We start from the raw sequence: 16,237 nt of genomic DNA, 5'->3' as shown, positions 1-16,237 counted from the left end.
GAATAGGATAATGCCCAATACTTATTTTTAAATAAGTATTTCAAAGTATATCAATGCAATATTATATAGAAGATGTTCATGCATAAGTAAATAAATGTTGAATTTGTTTATTTAAATCGGTAATTTAAAGTATATAAATGCAAGATAATACATGAGAGATTGATTATATATAACTGTCACAAAAATAAATGTTTGCAACTTTGTAATAACGTTAATCTAAGTACTAAGTCTAAAAGCGATAGTCTAACTATACTCTTTTTGGTTTAAATTTCTAATTCTCTTTTGGGTAGCATTGTTATTGTTTTCATCTTCAGTACATGTCCTTTTTTTTTTTTTTTTGTTATTGGTAGTGTATCATGTGTAATTGGGTTATTGGTGGCATCAATGAGGGATTCATCATTCAATGAGATTATGGTGTATAGATTTGTCTTGTTGTGTATATGACTGAGATCTTAGTTGTACTATGAACTCTTTATCTTACAAGCACATGTTGATATTTGGTAGTGATAGTTTTTCCCTACATGTTTCATGTGTTGTGAGACATCTAATTCTAAATTAATTAAATGCATATGTTTTATTTTTTTGTTGTAGCTACTAATTTATTTTTAAATATAAGTAATAAGAGCAATAAAGTGGGCAAATTATGCTATGGAACTGTCACTAGTACAAAATTGAACATAGAAGATTGACCATAGGCCACCATTGTTGAAAGAAAGGTTGCCTAATCTTAGCCCAAAAATTCGCGGTGGCACTTTTGTAAATAAGTGATCAATAATCCACCACCATTGTTAGCTGTAATGGTTGCCCATTGTATTTTGTATTTATTTAAAAAACAAATTTGCCTTAATTGATTTATAATAGGCAACCATTTCTAATAGAAATGGTTGCCTTAAAATAAGACTTGTTTGGTAATAGGCAACTATTCCTAATAGAAATGATTGTCTAAAATTAACCCTAGATCTACATACCCATCATCGAACGAATTGAATCAGATCAGAACGTACGATTGAAGCTATCATACTCATAACCCGCCGTAGATTGAAGCTACCAAACATACGATTGAAGCTCGCCGATCTGCTCGTACCCAACGATCATCTCCCCATCATCAATCAGAACATACGATTGAAGCTACCGAACGTACGATCATCTCCCCATCATCGATCTGCTCTCGCCCGGCGACCCACCGCCACCTCGCCGATCTGCTCTCGCCCGGCGACGCACCGCCACCGCGACGCACCGCCACACGCACAACACAACGTTCACCGTCGCACGCCCCCACCGTCGCATAATCATCATCTCCCCATCATTGATCTGCTCTCGCCCGGCGACCCACATCAGAGCACCTGTTAACCTCGTTCGTTTATCTTCTCCCTCTGCTCTTTTTGTGCTTCAGTGCTTGATTGCATTTGATTTTTAGTTGGATTTGTGTATATAGGTGTTTGAGTTTGTGGATAGAGGATAGATCCACTTCTCTCTCTATAGGCTAAATATTGTTGATGAATTTTTTCTTTTTTTCCGCAATGTTCAGTTCTGATTCGTGAATTTTCGGATGATTTGTTGATTTCATTCCACATCTCTAGCAATTTCAGACTTTTGACTGGTTGTATGACTGTTCAATTTCTAGTTTTCAGTTAGATTTGTGTTGTATGACTGTTCAACTTTAGCATCTACTTAACCCAATGTTTGCTTCCATTTTTGTGTTTATGATGAGATTTTCTCACAAATGGAGTGCATATTAAGAATGGAAACAGGATGGTAAAATGTGTGAATGAATAGAAGCTGTTTGATTTATGGACTGTAACTTGGTCTGACCATCATTCATGTGTTTTTTGTTCCTTGTAGATACTTGCAAAAATTTTAAAAACTCAGTTCACTTCTGTAATGCACTTTGACTACTGAAATTAGAGAAGTACATGATTTCATTCATTCTGTACACCGAATAATCTGTTAGTGCACTATTTCACTATTGATAGACTGGAAACGAGTTTAAACTTCTGTATTATTTTCAGTTAGTGCAGTTATTGCTGGTCCAGGAGGAGGTGTCTTCATATCAGATCCAAAGAAGCCAGCAGGAGGGCATGTACTTGCTCATGCTGCAACAATAAGGCTAATGTTCAGGAAGGGAAAAGGAGAACAGCGCGTATGCAAGGTGTCTGATGCACCAAATCTTCCCGAGAGTGAAGCAATATCCTTTCACTGTTAAATGTTTACTTCTGAATTTTCTTACAAGGGTATCATAATTAAGTTAAGTCCATCACACCAAATTGATGCCACAAATCAGTTCATGAACAAAATGATGCACCAAATTGCATACGAAGCATTGAACAAAATGGCTGCACAGCAAGGTATCTCTGAACCATACGACGAATTCCCTCTAATTTTCAACGAACAAGATACTAGCAGTCCTATGTAATATATGCAGAAGGCATGAAAAACCATTGTGCCTCGCCAAATGTTTCTCTCATCTGGTACGCTCTCTCGTATGCCTCTTAAGTGTAAGTGTTGTAATGTAATGTCCTTTTTACTATCGGGTTTTGAAAATATGTCTGTTACTATGGCTGTATACCATGATTTAGTTCATAAACCTTCCTTTTGTCAAGTACTTGTTGGATCAAAAGAACTGCTGTAACTTATTATCCTTGCATTTCTTTTCTGTAGGTTGCTTAATTAAGTGCTGAAAATTTCATTTCAATTGTTTTTTAACTCTCTAGAATGCTCAACTTTCTGCTCTGCGTGTTGGTTTCAGTCATTTAATTCGCAACCATATGTGTTTTTAGCTCTTTAGGATCATATAACTAGAAGATTGCAGCAAGCTTTGGCTTCGAGCACGAGACATGGGTGAGCTTTGGCAAGGAGAACCGTCGAAGATTCGACCGTCTCCGTTCAGGTGTTTCCAACATTATTCATATTTAGTGCCGTTAATACTTCAATACAAGACATATGAGCTAACAACATTTTCCTTCTTTTTTTCCTCAACTCCTATTCTTTATTTCTGCCTAGAAATATTGCCAGATTAAGACAATGCAGTGTTAAAGAGACTTGAAAATACTGATGGTTTCATAATAACAATGAACAAGACATAAGGATATATATTCCTCTTTTGGTCCCTATCTTTTATCTTCTTTGACATTATGACCCCTATAACGCCAAGCTTGGCTGTTTATGGTCCCTCAATATGAAGTTAGCCACTCTGTTCCATTCTTTATTGATGCCATTAATATGCAAGTCATTATCTGTAGAGAAGTCTTGTGTAAAATTATTAAGTTTCTTGATGGTTTCATTGCTTTTTCTGATTAAGAATAACATTTTTATCATCTGAATAGATTATGAGGAGATTATGATGACTACCTCACGTGACTTGGTTGTTTAACAGGCAGTTCTTGAAAAGCCAAGTTATATGCTCATTGGAAGATTGAAAATCTAATGCTACTTTCCAGCTACTGCATGTTTACCCAGTTCACTTGGTTATGCAAGCTCAGAAAATACTACTGCTTCTAGTGTTGAGGATTCAGAGGTTGAGATGGAAATAAGTGATGTATTACTGAAGTTGAGGCCAATCAAGCAAGTATATTTTAAGGCCATTTAATGAATTATAAGTGTATGCTCTTGGGACCTTTGGCACCCAATAAAACCTCGTTTATATGTGCTAACGTACTTGAGGAAGCTTGCTCGTCCTTTGCCAACTCATTTTGTGCTCGGTATTTTGTTCTTGCTTTTGTAATTTGTGGCGTCTCATGTTCGAGTCTGACTATTTTATTTCCATGTAACCTCAGGGATAAATAGAGAACTCTAAGGATTGACTGAAGCAGTGCTTAAATTGTGGGAGAAATGTCATATAGCAAAAATTGCTTTGAAATGGGGAGTCCCAAACACAGACAATGAGCAAATGGCAAGCGAACTCAAGGTAAGCGTTCTCCTTGTGGTAGTTTTTATGTGAGTATAGTTTTTATATCTCATGACAAAATATTCATCTGTTGATAATTTGGATGAGGTAAGTGGATTTAAATAGAACTATGTATAGTTAAGTTATATTTTATTAATTAACAAATTTAATAATTTTATTAATTTAATTTTTTGTAGGCATTTGAAAGCGATAGTCCGTATTCTATCGACAACATAAATGAGCTTCGAGAGCATTGGTCAAAGTTCTTCTTTTCCGAGTGCTTATAAGTTTTATTTTATTTATAAAAAGTATTTTGTTTTTGATGATAGTATTGAGTTGGGCATGTTTTGATCTAATTGTATTAAAGTATGAGGATTTTAAGTTCTATATATTGTATTTTGACGATAGTATATTTGCATTGTGTTTAATTTGATGATATATAGCATTTGCATTGTGTATGTGTTAAGGTATTGTTTTAAAGTGTGTTGATAGATAAATTGTATTGTGGAGTAATGTTGATAGGATTTGAATAATAAGCTGTACCTAGTACAGGAATTATAAAAAAATTAGGGATTTTAATTTAATTAAATAAATAATTAAAAATTAAAAGTCATCCGCGACCATTCCTAGCCAAAAATGGTCGCGGATGACTTATTCGAATTAAAAAAAAAATACAATACGCGACCGTTCTTTGTTAAGAACGGTCGCGTATTACTAACAATGCGCAACCATTTCACAATGGTCGCGTAAAGTCGATGCCTTATGGTTGCCTATTGTCTTTTACAATGGTTGTCTATATGTAATTTTGTACTAGTGTGTGTCCACCTTGCAAGGTGGACATGGTTCTGAAACTGTTCATAATTATGAATATATAGTTCAAAAATTATGAATATATAGTTCTATAATTATGAACATAGAGTTGTGAACATAATTATAAACATATAGTTTTGTAATTATGAATATAGAGATTCAATAATTGTAATATGAAGTTAAAAAATTATGAATATATACCTTTATAATTATGAACATATAATTCAGTAATTATGAACATAGAGTTCTATAATTATGAATATAAAGTTCAATAATTGTGAATATAAAGTTCAATAATTATGAATATGAAGTTCAAAAATTATAAATATATAACTTTATACTTATAAACATATATATAATTCAGTAATTATGAACATAGAACCGTGTCCACATTACAAGGTGGACACAGTTCCATAGGATAACGATTGAATAAAGTGGCGTACATACTTTTCATCGACAATAATGAAATCATTGATTTTTTTTTTTTTATTTTCATTCGTTGTTGAGACAAATTGTTTTGAGAGTTTGTCAATCACAATTGCTGTCAATACATGATGATAATAAATAATTCAAAATATAAGGTTACAATAAATATTATTATAATAATATAGTAAAAATTAACTTACAAATTTCTTTAGAAGTTTTCATGCATTGATAAAAGCATAATTGAAATATTAAGTTTTGTTCTCAATAATCAAAAGAAGATTAATGAAACGAAAAAAAAAAAAAAAAAAAAACTAAACTTAAATTTATTATTTTTTAATGAAAAAAAATCAAATGATTTTCAAAATTCCTGATTTATAATCATTGAATGCTATGTATTTAGTCGGGCTAATTATTTGACCAAAATTTATGTTAAATTTTATATTATATATTTTTAATAATTTTAACATATTCATAGTATATGTTTAACAATTATGCTAACTCTAATTAGAATGAGGTTCGAACTTAAGACCTTTCTTATAGAAATTAATAAGTAAATTAAGAATAATAAATAGTTAACGGAATATTTTGTTAATGAAGTTTATACTAACGGAATTTAAGGTTATTTAAGGAAAGAAAATAATATAATAAAGGGTAAATAAGGAAAATCATTAAAAATACTAAAATCAAAATAATATGAACCATTCATTTTAAGAAACAATTAGTACCGACATTTTTTTTTATTCCAGTTAAGGGCCTAACATTATTCGCTCTTATTAAAATTGTAGATTGTAGATAAATAATAATTTAATAGGTACAACAAAAAATAATACATATGCATTTCTTTATTTTAGAAATATGTGTCTACAATGTCTTTATTCAAAAAAAAATTATTTATTATCAATAAATTAAATAAGAGAAATAATTTCATTAGTTATATTATCTTTAATTTTTTTCAATATAAAAATTCTTTACATTCAAATTCATCAATGGATTATATTCACTACATTGTCCCTACAATGTCTTTATTAAAAAAAATTATTCATTATCAATAAATTAATTAAGAGAAATAATTTTATATTCACATTTCACATATTACATAAATAATATGGAGTACACAAAACATAAAACTTGAAACTATGATTTTTAGAATTACTTCGTTTCTCTAATAAATCCCCGAAGAACAAGAGCTTCGAATTTCAACACAGGTCACCGAAACAACGACTACGATTTAGGGTTTCCACCACTCGTCACCGGGCCACTAGCTACGGCCTAGGGCTTCCACTAGACCACTACAGGTCACTGCCTCACCAGGCCACCAGAAGTATATGAAAGACGAACTAAAAGTGTAAAACGGAGAACTGAGAGATGAGAGATCACCTAGAACTTCAAAACAACTAACAAATATGATGATAGCCGAGGGCTAGAGATTATTGGTCTTTGAGATGAGAGACTAGAGAATAGATATTAGAGAAGACGAGAATTGAGAACTGAGAAGTAGAGAGAAATCAGAGAATGAGAGAACTCAGAGAAGTTAGAGAACTGGGAACCGAAGATGGCGGAGAACGAGAGAACACAGAGAAGAACGAGAGAATGCGACTGCGTGAATTAGCTTAGGGTCTCAGATTGCATAAGGCCATATATATACATAGACTATACAACGTCGTATAGTATGTGCATACACAAACCCTAAGCCTAAACCGGATGTTCGGACGGGTCGGAGGTGTGGGGGGAGGAGAGGGGGGAGATCTTAACCCACCCAAATCGAAATCAAATACCCAGCTTTCATTACTTTTGCCGGTTTGGGTATTGTAATCGGATACGGTTACCTACCCGACTTTATTCTCAGGTTCAAGTGGGCCAGATATCCGTACTTTTTTCGGATTCTGCTCACCCCTACCTTCGCCGTGGGTTATGTATAATTGCGGGTTGAACGGGTTCTGCTTAGCCCTACATCAATACAATTGCAGAAGTTTCTTAAAATTTGACTTATACCCTACTATTCTCCATAATTAAATTTCGGTACCATCCGCCGAACTGTCTTGAAAGATGAGGAGAATATTCTATTTTATTTTATATATTTTTTTAAAACATGCATTCAGTTGTTTACTTGAGCAAGGATCTAAATTGGCGCCCCAATTTCTGTAGTCTCTCCTTTTCTCTGCTCAGTCCACAATTCGTTGAAAAAATTTCGTAGTAGAGATTTCACTCAACTGTCGTCATGTCTTTGCGTAGGCGAACTTTGCTCAAGGTCATCGTCCTCGGCGACAGTGGGTACTAATTTTTATTGCTCCGCTAGTTTTCTGCTTATGATCTTAGGGTTATCAGCTTCGATTGATCTTTATTATTATTATTTTTTTTCAGGGTTGGTAAAACGTCATTGATGAATCAATATCCTTTCGACTATTTGATCATTTCGGATGCAGATACTGTTGTTGTTGTTGTTGTCTACAATATCTGTGACTCTTTTGCTGTTTTCAATTCATTTCCTGCTAATTTTTCTTAGTGATTTGAAGTTTTTCCTTTTCCATTTTGATGTGCGGTATCTGAAGTTATGGTGTTGTGAGTTTCGCTGTAATATGTTATGTGTATGTGTTGGTCCTTGACTGCTGATTAGATATGTGCATAAGAAGTTCAGTCAGCAGTACAAAGCCACTATTGGAGCTGATTTTGTAACAAAGGAGCTTCAAATCGATGACCAGCATGTTACTCTACAAGTGGGTTTTAGTTTTATGGAAACATTTTGTGCTTAGATAACTCAATTTACTTGCTCAGTAGGTGTGCTGCCTTTGTTTCCTAGATATGGGACACGGCTGGGCAGGAGAGATTTCAGAGCCTTGGAGTTGCATTTTACAGGGGGGCTGATTGTTGTGTTATGGTGTATGATGTCAATGTAATGCGGTCCTTTGATAACCTTGACAACTGGCATGATGAATTTCTCAAACAGGTTGGTTCTTTTCCTTTCTAGAAATCAAAAGTCCTTTGTTCTGTCACATCTATAAAGATTATAATGATTTAGGTCACTGGATTTCTTTTCTTCAAAGGTATTCAGTTTAGAAGGAGCATGAAACTCTTGAAAGAAGAAAGGAGACAGTAATCTAAAGCAACTCTATTAGTTTGTTTAAAGTTGCGTCTACTAGTGCTTGACCTAGATGAATTTCAGATTGTCAAAAACTATAAGTTCTCTGTAAATATGTAGTAGGTTCATCAGTGTTAAGTTGAGAGGGTATGGTATCTTGTGGTTTCTTGTTTGAAGTTAAAATTTAACTGTTGTCTTGGTTTTAAGACTTCTTTGTCTCCTAATTGTATCTTCTATATATTTCGTTGACTCTCAATTGTTCACTATCTATTATCTATATTCCCAACATCTTAGTGGTTAGAACTTAGAACAATACCTCTGCCTCTTCTCTCCCTCCAGTATCATAAAATCTTTGCCTTCTACCTATATAAAGATGTGTTTGCTTTTATTGTCACCATTCTGGTGGTCCTTGCTAAGCCCAGTCAATAATTTCCATCCTCCATGAAGCCTCTAGAGTATGCTTTTCCCTGCACGGCTGCACCTGGCACTTCTGTCCTTAACCACATTCCAGCCTCAATTTTTTTGCTGTTTTATTTATTTAAATTTTTTTAAATTTCTTTTCTTTTTGGAGTCACATTAGGTCTTAACTTTTATAAAGCTAACCTGCATTATACTTTTTGTAGCTCACAGCAATCATGAATACCCTTCATATTTTATGCTGAAATAAATAGGCACATTGCATAAGAAATCACGGGTATCGATTATCTCCATTAATAGCCCAACTTTTTATATCAATCAGTAAACTCTTTTTTCAGGAAATTTCACGTTCTTATTAAACCTCGGACAGCCTAACTTCCAGAAGGTGAAGCAACATGGCAATCATATAATTGTTATTTTTCATTGGAATCTGTTGTCAAGGATGGAGCCAGTATTTGACTTGAGAGGGGGTGAAATTAAAGCAATTCAAAAATGTTTGTGACAAAATATGAAACACCATTAATTAGATAAAATGTTCGAATACAAAATATATTATAAATCAAAGTACAATGCCTATGACAAACTACGAGATAGTACTCCTTTACGTTCTTTCCATATTCTGAAATTGCTATAAATTTGTCTCGTTTGAAGCACAATAAAAAATGTCTTTTTTCAACCTAAGGCACTACACAATCATTATAAATCCCACAATTACACTGGACATTCAACACAAAGGGGAACGTGGAAATTCCCTTTCTTTGCAACCTCACGATATCCATGTAGTTTGTAAGAACTTTGACACTAGAATTCTAATTACTTAAATTTTATTATGAAACGTATTTATTTTCTTTAACATAAGAATTTAAAATCCTTAAATGTTACGGAGTAATATTTTTTGTTTTGTTTTTTTACTATGATTATAATGATATAATAATAAGTTCTCTATATCAAATATTATAAACTAAACATTAATTACATAGACTATATGTTTTACTGTTAAATTTACTCTTGATAAGATTTATTTGAACATCTAACTTAAATATCATAGAACAAATTTGGGTTTCCTCAAATACAAAGAGACTTTGTTGTCAGATTAATATATAAAAATTTAAAAACAATTACTTACAATTTAGTAGTGCAGAATCACAGTACTAGTATTAAAAAAAATTTGCTCAGTGGTTGCCACTGCGACATTGCCCCCACCTCTGGCTGTTGGTTAGCATTTTGTAATTTTTTTTTTTTTTTTTTTTTTTTTTTTTTTTTTTTTGTGACTACAATCTAACCTATCCGTAGTATATGTTCAACAACATACTATGCCAACATCCTTGATTGGAATGAGATTCGAACCTGTGACCTTCCGTTTGGAAGGGCCACAGCGATGCCATCAAAACACAAGGTCCTTGGCAGCATTTTGTAATTTATCTTATGTCTAAAACTCATCATAAGATGAGTGGAATATTCATGTATTTTTGGTGTCTATTTTGTGGTTCATTTTTTACATGTTCATTGTATTCTTTTTTTCTTGCAAGTTCTGGGTAAGCATTTAATAGTTTCTAACTCCATCCATTACAGATTATGGAAACTAAATCTCTCACCAAAAAAAAAAAAAAAAAAAAGATTATGGAAACTAAATCAACTCCGTATTGTATTAAATTGTTTTACACACAACATATACCTTATACTTTATGAAATTGCTCCCTTTACTCTTGATTGTTTTACTATGAATTTTCTTTGTTGGTTACAACTGGTGTCTGTAGTTCAGGCTTTTCTCACCAGTCTTTTTAATGTAACCTCGAGGGGAACAGTGATCATTTTCCCTTTCATCACTAAAGCACTTAGCTGATATAATGCGGGTATCTATTTTTTGTAGTATCACAAATGATCCGAGGAGTGCTTTGAATAATTATAAGAAACAGTTGGGTACATTTGGAATTTCCAAGCATAACTCATAATCTAAGTTTGACCCACAGTACTGTTTGACTTTCCAGTTTCCTTGTGTTGAGGAAATGCTTGTTGTATTTACGAGGTTGCTTTGTTGAGTTAAGGAGTATAAATATATTAGGCTTCTCTCTCTACTCCTACAAGATAAAGCTTTGAGTTGTCTTTATAATAATGCTCTTTCTCTCTTCCTTAAACATTGACACCTCATTTTGTGGTGTAGACTTGATGGTTGCAAGTGTTAAATGCAGAATAGAGAATAGATGTCTTTCTTGTGACTTGCGAGTGTTTGTTGGCATGCAGGCTAACCCAGCTGATCCAACAGGATTTCCTTTCATACTGTTGGGAAACAAGATTGATGTAGACGGTGGGAATAGCCGAGTGGTAAGATTTTTATGGTTAACAGTGAGCACTCTTTTTGAATGTTTAGATGATGATTTAATCTTTATTCAGGTTTCTGAAAAGAAAGCCAAGGAATGGTGCTCTTCCAAAGGGACTATACCTTATTTTGAGACATCAGCTAAAGAGGACATAAATGTTGATGCTGCATTCTTGTGTATTGCAAAAACCGCATTAGCCAACACACATGAGCAGGATATGTAAGTATTTACATTGATATTTTGTTGTGTACTAGTTACTAGATATTTTATTTTCTCTTTGATATTGAGACTTAGGTTGGTCAAATTATAAAGGTGCATCTGCACCAGTCTTCGAGGCGTCCCACCAGAACTTTTTATTTTCCTTCATTACATTTTTCTCAGCCCCTTTGTTGACACTGAAATTTTGTTAAGGATGAATATTTTTGAATATTAAAATATTTGAATATATTTTGGATAATATTGATATTATCTAATTTGTTTAATTCGATAATATCAAAAGAGTTTGAACTTATCAAAACTCTTCTTATCCTAACTATAAATAGGACCTCTCATTCATCCTAAAGATCATCATAGAAACATCCTAAGCTTTGAAGCCTATCCAGAGATCACAATATGATCTTGAAAATAAAAGCCCCTCTATGAAGATTATGCCAATCATGCTGATCCAAACCTATATTGAAGATCAAATCATTTGAACCCGAAGGCTCTTCAATGAAGAACAAACATTTAAGCTCTTCTTTGAAGATCAAGCCACTTGAATTCCAGAGGCCCTTTAATGGAGTGTTCAAGGCATCCAATTGAAGAATCAGAGGACCATTCAGAGATCTTGTACCTATACCGCATTGATACTACTTGTAACCAGAGGACCATCCATGCGCGATATGGGTACAAGTAGTATCAATGTGGTATGGGTACAAGATCTCTGGATGGTCCTCTAAGAATCAGTTGGATTCCTTGAACACTCCATTGAAGGGCCTTTGGAATTCAAGCGGCTTGATCTTCAAAGAAGAGTTTATATGTTTGTTCTTTATTGAATGGCCTCCGGGTTCAAAGGGCTTGATCTGCGTTTATTTTCAAGATCATATTGTGATCTCTGAATAGGCTTCAAAGCTTAGGATGTTTCTATGATGATCTCTACGATGAATAAGAGGTCCTATTTGGCTATTTATAGTTAGGATAAGAAGAGTTTTGATAAGTTCAAATTCTTTTGATATTATCTAATTATTCAAATTAGATAATATCAATATTATCCAAAATATATTCAATTACTTTAATATTCATCCTTAACAAAATTTCAGTGTCAACACCCCTAAAGATTAGACTTAAGCAGAAATAATGTTTATTAGACAGCACTGAGAGACAATGTTAATGGGTAGTGCTTGGTATGGTGGATTAAACCATAATGAATGGAATAGGAGAATGGATGAGAGAATAGATAACGAATACAATAAAAATTTACTTGTAATCCTTCCATTGACATTTTCTGGAATGCACACTGGATTCAGTGGATTGAACCCTGGAATGAAATGAAAAACTATCTTAAAAGTCCAAAATGCCCCATTTGGTGGTTTGATGTAAAATGCTTTGAAAATCTAGATCCTATTTTTAGAAGAGATGCAAACATCCAATAATCCATACAAAATAAAAATAAAATTCTTGTACAACTACATAAACTAGTAGTGGAGGAAAAAAATGAAATGGCAAAAATCATAGAAGTAAAATCCTAAAAATAAAAATAAAAAAAAGAATTTAAAATCAAAATAAGTGAAGTTTTCTAAAGTCCAAGAATTATATGTTGATAATTAATTTGATATTCAAACAGTAGTACTTGGATAAAATTAGTTTGAAGGGTTTGGGTTGAAATAGTTATAAATGAGTACTGATTTTTTGACCAAAAGTCAAAGATCAAATTTGGCCAAACAGGTAGAAGGAAAATGTTGGCCCACAACATATATTGCTCTTGAATACTTGAATCTACTAAAACTTGGCAGTTGTAAATGAATTTTTAACTTCTTGCCATCAATTCACCAGCTTTATGTTCTAAAAAACTGAGAAAGTAATTATTACCATGAATAAAGGATCTCTAGTTTCATTATATATTTTAACAGATTCCAACACTATATCCTGGTTCTTATGATTGAATCAACACACCCCAGAACTCAAATTTGAAATATGTAGTGGCAATTGCTAAGAATTTATGAAGTTTTGAAAGCCAGGTGATGTTTGTGGAAGGGAAAGATAGCCAACTACATAAAAGGACTGATTGGATTTGTTCATATGTTTTGGGAGCTGAAGAAATAACTGTTTTCTGGTTTTGGACTATAATAAGTAATTCGAAGATTGCCCATGTGATTTAGTGAGTCTCCTTAAATACCTTTCTCTCAGGGTGGTAGGGGATGGGGGCACCTTTTTTGTATATAAAATGCTAATGGGTGTCCCTTTCTAGGCAAAATTCCTAGGTTCGAATCCCATCTCCTCCATCCCTGTATGGTGTGCCCAAAAAGTAGAAAAGGCAAAGAAAATTGTAACCAACTATCCTCTTAGTTTATATATGTATATTCCCAAGTCTTTTATGCGCCCTCTCTTCTTAAGTTTGATTTGCCATGTAATCCCTTCTCCTCTGTCCCACTTCATCCTCTAAAGTGCCACTCCACCCTAAATTTATTTTTCAGTGTGCTGATCACTCTGTCCTGCTAACCTCATTGCATTTTGGAGTAGGAAATAAAATCCATGGTATGCTGTAGATTGCATATACTTTGGCAATATTTCTATCAATTATATAATGTGGGACATGACATTAAGTTGAAGAACCACTAAAGGTATAGTATTATGGCTTACACAACTTCGATCTTGAATTTTTAAGAAGTCTAATATAGGTGACAAGGGCCTTGAGAATGAAATAAATAGCCTTGCATAAAGTCGCAAGTTAAGTCCAGAATCTTATGTTTATTTAGAAGAATACTTCTATTTAGTATTCTATCCTTTCTGATCAGTCTGTTATTTAAGTTTTATTAGTGATGAAAGGAATAAGGATAGAATAGAAACCAAGAATGGAAGGTCCTCTAAAATCATGGATATGTGAATAAAGATAACTAGCTACAGAGGGCTAATCCTCTGTAGGATACTTAGCACTGATTAGTGTCTCATTTTATGACCCTACCTAGCTTTTGGATCTACAGATAATTGCAATATATTTTAGATTTTTAGGTCATGCTTTAAACCTTCTAAACTTCTCTAAAATAGAGGTAAGATTCCATTGATTTTCCTTACCCAAATGCAACGTGATGTGGCCGCCTTGCTCTCTGTATCCAACCTTTATTGACTTTGTTCTCATCAGTGGCGAACAATATCAAAGATTGTCACTTATTGTAATGACTAGTGAGATTTTGAGATGTAAGCATTGAACTGACAAACTGATTGGTGTTGACAGTGATCTTACTTTGATGGAGCCACAAATCCAGCACTAGTCAATTTACATGGGTTAGGAAGTATAGGAGTCAATAGTAAACCTTGAGGGAATGATTTGTTGAGTTCTGTTAGTGCATTACTTGTAGTAGTTTCATAGCTACATATTGGATGGCTTTGTAGACCACTGGAACCAAATGTTGAGTTTATTACTCTGTATAAATAATCTTTATAGATTTATAAGGTCAGGGAAACGAACCAAGGGAGGTTAGGAAGTAGAGTTTAATTCAAAGGTGAGTGGAAGTGGTTGCAGAAATCTGGGGAATCTTAAATTTTTTTGTTTTAGAGAGAAACACCTCTTAGAGTAATACTAGTATCATTAGAAGATGGTGTGGGTAGTGATAGGGTAAATACACATGAAAGGGTGCATTTTAGAGCAATTGACAGTATAAATGTTATCGGTGATTTAATTCCGTCAACTATCAAGAGTATGAAGGAATGAAGAAGAGGCGCAAAATACTTCATGCAGGTCTAAGTACGGAATATTTGGCAGTTTATCATTATAGCAATAATGGTTCAATTTGTTCTTCTTTTTTTTCTTTTTCCCCGCATTGCTTTCTTAATTGGTCTCAGTTCAAAAGCCATATACATTAGTTGAACCTTCCTTGGGCAATATAGGAGGATGAGATGTAAGAGCCTCAACAATGTAAGAACTCAGAAGTTTAGTTTTGACGTTGTCTAGTAATCATAGATTGTTTGGTAGCATCAGTGGTTGATCTTGAATGTGAGTCTGATATGTGTCGGATGTTTGGCTTCGTGTTACAGGACGATGGCTAATAGAAGAAGTTGTGTTCCCTATGGTGAAGGGAAGGCAGGATGAGAGAGAAAGAAGAAGTTGGAGGAAGAAACTTCTCTTTTAATTTTATTCAAAATTCCAACTTACTAAGACAATGTAATACTTCTCCATATATATAGGAGTAACAGCTTAAGACATAAGGAAACGATATTCTAAAATATGCTTACTTAAATAAAAAGAGAAACTACTAATAAAATTAGAAATAAGATAACTAAATTGATACCAAATCAATTTAAGCAGAGTGGGCAGCATTTGAGGCTGTGATTTGACCCAAGACTGTATCAGAGTAATGTGTTCTAGACCAATAAATACTTAACTAATCAAATTCCCCAAGTAATATGATTCACATGTTCTATATATCAATAAATACTTAACTGGTCTTGTTAGTTGTTACCAAGTAAAATAAACAATGTGTATTAGATCAGAGTGTATGAAATATTCTATTGGATATAAGCAAAAATTTTCATCTCTCATTCCAGGTTTAAGTTCCTTGTTTTAATTCGCATTCCTATAAATAGCAATTTTTCTTTTTATTGTTGTGAAAATTTTCAAGCTAGGAGACTTTTCATGCTTACGATTCTTCTCCCTTGTTTTCAGATACTTGCAGGGAATTCCTGATGCCATACCAGAATCTGAGACTAGAGGGGGTTGCGCATGCTAATCAGAAAATGACAATTAATTTGAAATTGTTCTTTCTTGTCTTGTTGCCTAATATTTCCTGCAATAGTATGATTAGTATCCTTATTCAATGCTCTTTTTGTCCTTGTCCCCTAAGCTCTCGAGGTTTGGTGCTTTTGCTGGATGCCTTGTATTGTATTGTGTTGTTGCTGTCGTGTTAGGAACTTGCTTAGATTTGTCACAGCCATCATATCATCTGGAAAATGATTGTGTATTTGATCATTTGCATAGATCTTTTTGGGGTTGACATTGCTTCTTAAATTGGGGAGAGCTTTTTCTTGTAGAACTTTGTTAATGGTAAAAACCGAACAGTTGTTCAGGTTGTGTTGAATGTTGTATGATATGATTGATGTTAAGTATTGTGAAAA

General features: G+C 33.5%; 1 protein-coding gene across 1 annotated transcript; it reads left to right on the top strand.

Moving 5' to 3' along the window:
• The first annotated feature begins 7,210 nt into the window (after window positions 1-7,210).
• On the top strand, window positions 7,211-16,237 carry LOC109151389 (ras-related protein Rab7-like). The gene is made up of 7 exons (XM_019299398.1): window positions 7,211-7,390; window positions 7,481-7,507; window positions 7,734-7,833; window positions 7,917-8,063; window positions 10,854-10,934; window positions 11,004-11,149; window positions 15,789-16,237. Exons 1-7 carry the CDS (start codon window positions 7,338-7,340, stop codon window positions 15,850-15,852), a joined length of 618 nt encoding a protein of 205 aa, XP_019154943.1. The 5' UTR covers window positions 7,211-7,337; the 3' UTR covers window positions 15,853-16,237.

The sequence above is a fragment of the Ipomoea nil genome, unplaced genomic scaffold, assembly GCF_001879475.1.
Source record: "Ipomoea nil cultivar Tokyo-kokei standard unplaced genomic scaffold, Asagao_1.1 scaffold2283, whole genome shotgun sequence".
NCBI classification, from domain to species: Eukaryota; Viridiplantae; Streptophyta; class Magnoliopsida; order Solanales; family Convolvulaceae; genus Ipomoea; species Ipomoea nil.
Note: the sequence above shows the minus strand (reverse complement) of the source record. Positions and strands in the feature narration are given on the sequence as shown.